Here is a 7625-nt window from a genome sequence, read left to right as displayed (position 1 = left end):
TTAGGTCTCTTTGGAGGTATGCTATTTAAATGATGCATGGGTCCTAAGAGTCCAGAGGTCATGCCAAAGCCACACTCCATTCCTAAGCACTGGAGTGCAGCTTTGGTGCAGCTTCCGGATTAGTTAGGATGCATGCATCATTTAAACAGCATACCTCCAAAGAGACCCGAAGCAGCTTTATTTTGGCAGTCTGTAACAGACCAAAATCTGTCAGTCCCCTATCCCAGCCAAAAGTCTGAATGAAATGGATCCAAGTACATGGATTAGAAATCATCTCAAAATATATCAATGAAATAATTTTTAAAATACACTGCTACCAGATTATTAGGTATGGAAAAAATGAACAAAGTTAAAGTATTCTGATTAAGTACAATTGATGTTAGAATTAAAATTGGATGCAAAGACCAGAAGAAGAAAAAACATGGTAGCTTGCTGTTCCTATATCAAAATATACATTGTTTGTGTATTCATAATTTCCCAACCATGTTTCATAGTGATAACAACTGGAAGGTTTAAACTGTGCAACTTTTTATGTGTTAATTCATCATTTGAAGCTGTACCTAGTTTTAATTATTTAGAAATATTTTACTCACCCTGCAAAGGTTTTGAGCAGCTAAACAAAATTTAACTTGTCTCAACAAAAAGAATAATATTCAGATCTTATTTGCCCGTACATGAATCACAGTTCATTTCAACTGTTAAAAAGAAATTCCCTAGCCTGAAGATTGGCAGAATTTTAAAATGACAGGCTGAAGTTTAGTCTCTGTGTTTGTTCAAGATAAGATCAAACAGAATTCCCTTTTAGTTCAGCATCCTGCTGGTTATGCTATATATATGGCCTCAACTAACTCACAGAGGCCCAGCAGCTGTGACAAATTTCATTAAAGGCCCTGTCAGCACAAACCAAATACAACAGCCTCCCCTGTTTCTCTTGGTAGAGAGACCAGATGGCCCAGAGCCTGGTTCTGGTGTGAGAAGACCAGAGGGGCAACCTGCTCAGCATCAGAACTGGATTTTACCCATCTTACGCTGGATTTTAAAAACACAACCGTTGCTCCAGATCTTCTGGGAAAATCCAGAGCCCTCTGTTCTGATGCCAGGCAGCTATCTGAAATGCATCCAACTGAGCCATCTGCCATTATTGCCAGTTACTCACTCTATGGTCAGAACGAGGTGCCCAGCCATGTAACCATGGCTGCCTGCCTTATTCTGACATCAGTGTGAAGTGATCTGCCACAGTGGCAGACATGCCAGGTGGCTCAGCAGGAGACTGCTGCCCACCATCAGTACATAGAGCTTTGCAATGGGAGAAGGTCCATCCAACTCTGTAGGCAGGCTACTCTGTGCTGCTCTGCACCGGTGCAGACGAAGACCCTGTGAGGAGTGCCAATATGATCAAGGGACATTAGGCTCATACCATTGACCATAGCTCCTGATGCCATATGACTTACCCTAAGCCCTTTCCTGATGTTCATATGCTCAGTGTATCTCCAGAAGGAAAGCCTATGCCTGTAGAGATCCGCACATAGGCTCTCTTCCTGCAGATGTTCATACCTAATACACAGATGTCAAAGGCAGAGATAGTGGACAATCCCAAGGTAAGAGCCAACAGGATTCATGTGCCCTGTGATCACAGGAGTATCCTATCTCTTGAAATGGACTCAAATCAGGAAATAAAGTGACAAAGGCCCGATACACATCGCCAGGAAGCGGTGTCCTGAGAGCAATAGTAGGGCTCAGGAGCGTGCACCAACTACATGCTCCTGAGCCCTACTGCATGCAGGCAGCACCACTATTGCATGGCATCACCCACATGGGGGGCGTAGAGATGATGTGTGGGCATCTGAGCACCCACACATCTTTTAGAGGAAGTGGCATCGTAAGGGCTGCATTGCAACCCTTACGACACCGTAAAGAAGAAGCCGCTCTAGGCGGCTTTTTTTGGCTGTGCAGCTGCGCCGCACAGTTTGGTTGCCCTGGCAACGCTGCGCATCCAAAAGGGCCAGAATTTTCCTGTTGGTCTGTACTGTGCCAAAGTTCCAAAGGAACAGTATATCATACCCTGGTCTCCCACTTCAGTCTTTAGCAAAATAAATAAATAAATAGCTCAGCTATGGCACTTACAGCAACATTTCGGATCTGAGGCCCTGCAAACCATCTCAGTTGTTCTAGTACTGCCTGGAATACCTCTGTTTTATAAGAAGGAAGTTGAGCCACAGCTTTCCGCAGAACTTCTTCTATGTGGCTCAAAGTACAGGAAGCACCAAAGGAGATTCCTGGAAAAGACACGAGAGATTTAGCCCATGGTCTTAACATACTTTCCAAGATGAAAGAACTGCTCTTAGGCACAGACAGAATCTGAAGGTATTTAAAGATTTTTGTCTTGATCCCTCCATTGTGGCACATCAGAAGAATTCTATTTGTCTAATTTATACTTGGCCTTTCCACTTTAAAAAAAAGTTTAAGGAAGGGTAGCATTCACACTGATGTTTACTACTTGGATAGGAAACAAAATCTCCCGTATGGTCATACTGGTAGTGTTTCTGATTATTTACCTCTTTACCTTTTTTTTTAGGTTAGAATCTGACTCAGCTCACTTTCTTGAGTCATTTATTCCATGGTTTCCACACAGTCTGAAAGCTGTGCATTTTGGCCTGCTTGGTCTTCTGCTTATGACAGGGCATGTAACTTTAGGAGTTGGAATTGGCCCAAAACAACTCAAAACTTTTTTCGACCCCAAATGTCTCTAAAGCTTTCTAGACAGTGTTTGGGGGGGATTTACCATGATTTGGAGCCTTCATGGCCATTTTTAGACCTGAAGAACACTTCTTTGCAACTCAAATTTTTTCTTTCTGATCTTCTTCTTTTTTCCCTTTTTTTTTTTCTATTTTTTTTTTTTAGCACAAAGGCCTCCGCCAGGCCTAAACTGGCCCAAGAAGGCTCAAAATATGGCAAAATTGCCCCTCACCTGCTATATGGCACATGGGGATATTTTTGTAAAATGAAAAAAGATTTACACCTTGGGGACCATGGGAGGCAAAAATTGCCCTGCAGGCCCTATGGATACTACAAACCACACTTTCTCAATGCCTGGTTTATGGCAATGCTTGTGGTCTGGATTGGGTAGGTTTACATGTTGGAGACAGGCTGAGCAACCTGGCTGCAGTCTATCAGTCATTAATTTTAATGACAGCGGAACCAAGAGGTCTATCTATACCCTTGACAGGCTCCATTCAGGAGATTACATATTCATCTAGCTTTTGCCACATAGTGCCTTTGTGGATATCGCCCAAGTCTGAGAGCTCAACACTATACTCAGCAATTTATGGCATCGTGAGCTGTTGTTTCTCTAGATGTAAATGTTATGCTATGGAGATACCATACCCTTCAATATTATAGAATAAAACCAGGATAGGTATGGCCAAGCAACATCAGTGCATTGTCAAGATTGTAAAAGATCTTGAAAAAGAACACACTAGCTAGAAGAGGCAGTTTGCTTTTGCCGGAGCCTACTGGGAAGGACAAGATTCCACACTCTCCCCTCCTTTCTCCTCCCTCCTGTTGAATTAATTGAGTACAAACTATTGCAGCATTTAAACTTCAGGGTGCATCTACACTGTAGAAATAATGCAGTTTAACATCCCATTAAGTGCCAGAGCGCCATCCTATGCCATCCTGGGGTTTGTAGCTTTACAAGGTCTTTAAATTTTGATGCCAAAAAGTACTGGTGCTTCACAAAACCACAAATGCCAGGATTCTGTAGGATGAACAAATTCCCTCGGAGTGTAGTGGAATCTCCTCCCTTAGAGATTTTTAAACAGAGACTGGATGGCCATCTGTCGGGGATGCTTTGATTTAAATTTCCTGCATGGTAAGGAGTTGGACTGGATGGCCCTTGATGTCTCTTCCAACTCTATGATTCTATGATTCTAAGCTATGGCAGTTAAAGTGGTATCCAACTGAATTATTTCCATATAGATGCACCCTTAATTTACACCAGCTGAATTAAGCTCAGGACAAAGAAGGGAAGTGGGAAGAGGAGAGAAAAACCAAGACACCTGAAAAGCAGCTGAACAAGTGAGACAACAGGGGTTTAACTGGGATTCTCCCTGCCGAACAGGGACAGTTGGTGTGTATGTAATGTGGCTCTGTTGTGGCCCGGTGAGACATATTGTCCTTCTAGGACATCTGACTTGTTCCTATGACTCTCCACAGGCTCTTTCTGGTATTCATTCCATAGTTTTGTCATACTGATAGCAATCTTTCCTCCTAAGCCTTAGAGTGCACTAGCATTGCAGTATCAGGGGCGGGGTACAGACCGCCGCTTTGCGGCGGTCTGCCGCTGCCGCCGGCTAGTCCATGGAGGAGCCGGAGCCTCCACACAGCGCGGCTCCCCTGCGGACTGAAAAAGAAGCTCCAAAATGGAGCTTCTTTTCAAGTCGCGTTTGCGACGTAGCGAGGCGCCAGGGCGCACTCGCTACGTCACAAAGGACGCGACGCGTATGGACGCTCAGCGTCTGATACGCAAAGATGGCGCCGGCCCTGTAGAAGGGCCGGCGCCATCTTGTACGGACGGAGTCCGTACTAGGCCCAGGGGCGTCTAAAAGAGACGCCCCTTTTTTAAAATGGGACGTCCTCCGGACGTCCCAAATGACAGTGCAGAAAGCCTCAGTGGCACTTCTATCCCAGGTCCCAGCCATGCTTATTTGTGCATGCCTATTCCAACAGAATAGAGAGCCACCAACCAGGCCAGTGCAGCCTTCAGTACTGGGTCCACATTGAACCAAGCACAGCTAAGCCCTGTCATCAGGCTGAATGAGATGACTGCTTCAGGCAGTTGATAATGGGTATAATGGAAGAAATGTAAATTGTCTGTTTCTATTTTATTTATTTATTTTTAAGCATCATTGTCAGGGAGATGAACAAATGCTTCTCGGATTTTTTGCCTCATGTGCCAAAATAACTTGGATAGCTTTCTAGGTATTATGTCCTTTACTTATGTGTATAAGGAATACCATTTACTGCAGTGATCTCCAAATTGTACTCTTTAAAGGATTTTGGACTTTAGCTCACAGAATCCCAGACTACTGGCCAACATGGCTGAGATTTCTGGTAGCTGAACTCCAAAATCTCTCCAAGGGCACAGTTTGGGGACCATTGATTTACTGTTATGCCTCAGGCAGAAAATATCTTTGTTTGGCCCTATTGATAAATTGTTCCATCTTCTTTACCCAAAAGGAAAGTAGTTTACTGCAGAACAAGAAACCTATCACTTGATCTCTTCATTTCAATATATATTGCCAATACAATTGCAATGAATATATCTCATCTCCTGAATCAGAGAAGAAGATACAACAAGGCTAATGAACCCATCCATCTCATGGAAGTCTCTACGTTTTTGCATTACTCACAAGCCTCCTCTTGTAGATTTCTAGCACCCATTGCCAATCTCCTGAGGCAACAAGCAGGTTGCAACAACTTACCTTCCTCTGTATGCTGAACAGAGTTCATTTCTGGGATCCAAGTTGGTGCTATTATCACAGGGTACAGCATGTTCTTTAGCCTCATTTCAATACCTTAAGGAAACACAATCCAGTGAGGTCAAAGCAGACGTGGCAGCCAGCCAGAATTAGCAGATTTACCAATGAAATAGCAGAGGTGTTATGTAAAAGTCCCAGCCCTCTGAAGTCAGTTAGACTGACAGGATCTTATGCTGTCTCTTAAAGCAACTGTCAGGGCCAGTTCTGCAATACTGCCCTGGTTTATAACTAAAATGTAAAGCCCAGACCTTCTCTTCCATGTAATAATGTCAACAGACACTCCCTGAGCATGTGATCTACAGCCACATTGTTGTTTTTTTATAAATGACACACCAGTTAATGTGAAGTTAGGAAAAACAAAGAGAAATATTGTGATGCAAGTTATTAAATTGGAGATCTAGATGTGTGTGTGTTTTTTTTCCAGGAATTTCCAGGAAATCTAACTTATCTGACCAGCATATAGCTGTCACCTATAGGATTTGTGGTTCTAAGATAATCAAAATGTAGCTTTTAAAACAAAAGTGTGCAACATAACACAAATTGAGTGTCAGCAGCAATTGGGCTGTTGTTTTAACACCTAAACAATAGGCAGCGAGCATACACTTTACTTTTGAAGAAAATCTCACTTCCTCGATGTTTGGGAGAATGGAATTATCCTTTATAAAAAGACACACTGCCCTCATGCACCTTGTTTACATGTTTAAAAAGTTTACCATCACAGCAAAAAATTCAGCAGAGAGAGATATGAATGCAAATGTGTGGCAGGTAAGGGAACAATGGAATCCATCCCCCCCCCCATATCTGATGTTTCCTCTATTCTAAAATCTCTGAGGGAAAAGCCCACTTGCCAATGTTTGCCAGAGGGCAACTTTCATATTGAAAGATGCAAAATATAAAAGATGATGTATTAGATCATCATAATAAATCTGTTTGCCATAAGCCTTGCTGGGATTGTTCTAAGAAGTGTATCTAGATGGTATATCTAGATACTAGTCCATCTCATTTTCCACTGTGCAATAAGCACATCTTGTTCCCACCAACTTTCATATGCCTGTGGGAGGCTGATACAGGAGGCAGCATCTCCTATTGATGCTTCATGATAACTGGTATCCAGTGGCAGACTGAATCTGGAGGCAGTACATAAGCTTCATAGTCTGACCTTGGAAAAGTACCCTTTTGGACTACAGCTTCCAGTATTTCCCATCCATATTATAACTAGCCATACTGGCTGGGACGCTGTGGGAATTGCAGTAATTTCCAATTTATGGTGAACCTAAGGCAGTGGCATCACTAGGGGGTGACACCCTAGAGGGCTGACACCTGGTCTGGCCCTCTGTCCACTGTGTGTGGTGGTGGTGCTGCCATGATGTGGCAGGTGCATAGGACCGGCTTCTCTGTTGCCCTTGGTCCCTTCATTGAGTATGCCAAGACACCAGAGAAGAAGGTGAGAGCAGTGGACACTGACAGCCTCCTCGCTGCCTGGTTCCGTTTGCCAATGTCCCTGGCAGCCTTTTCTGGGCACCAGTGGGTGCCAGCCAGCTAAGGGACACGTAAGCAAGGGAAATCTGGAAACTGTAGTTTTGTAAGACATTTAGCCTTCTCTGTCAAGGAGCTCTGGAGCCAAGGCAGTTAAAGTGGTCTCAGACTGGACTATTTCTGCAGTGTGTTTTGGACCCAAGTCTATGAAAGCTTATGCTACAGCATCTTTTGCTCAAACAGCCTCAAAGGTGTTACAGGATCCCTTCACATACTGATATTCCAGACTTTGCATCAGCACTGCAGAAGTAATACAGTCTGACACCACCTAAACTGCCATGACTGAATGCTATGGAATTCTGGGATTTGTAGTTTTGTCAGACATTTAGCCTTTTCTGTCAGGGAGCTCTGGTGCCACAACAAACTACAATTCCTAGAACTCCCTAGCATTGAGCCATGGCAGTTAAAGTGGTGTCAAACTGGATTATTTCTGCAATCTAACATTGAAAGCCGCCCTGAGTCCCAGCCTAGGAAGGAGGGCAGGATAGAAATAAATAAAATAATAATAATAATAATAATAATAATAATAATAATAATAATAATAATAAT

The 7625-nt window shown here is 43.3% G+C and overlaps 1 protein-coding gene across 1 annotated transcript in view; it reads right to left on the bottom strand.

The window, feature by feature from the left end:
- Window positions 1-7625, bottom strand: part of XDH (xanthine dehydrogenase) — a 77993-nt gene that overhangs the window by 43950 nt on the left and 26418 nt on the right. The window contains 2 exon segments of the mRNA XM_042455403.1: window positions 2125-2276; window positions 5484-5576. Of these exon segments, the coding sequence (XP_042311337.1) occupies window positions 2125-2276; window positions 5484-5576 (245 nt within the window).

Source organism: Sceloporus undulatus, chromosome 1 (assembly GCF_019175285.1).
Source record: "Sceloporus undulatus isolate JIND9_A2432 ecotype Alabama chromosome 1, SceUnd_v1.1, whole genome shotgun sequence".
NCBI lineage: Eukaryota > Metazoa > Chordata > Lepidosauria > Squamata > Phrynosomatidae > Sceloporus > Sceloporus undulatus.
The sequence above is the reverse complement of the archived record's forward strand: the minus strand, read 5'-3'. Positions and strand labels throughout refer to the sequence as shown.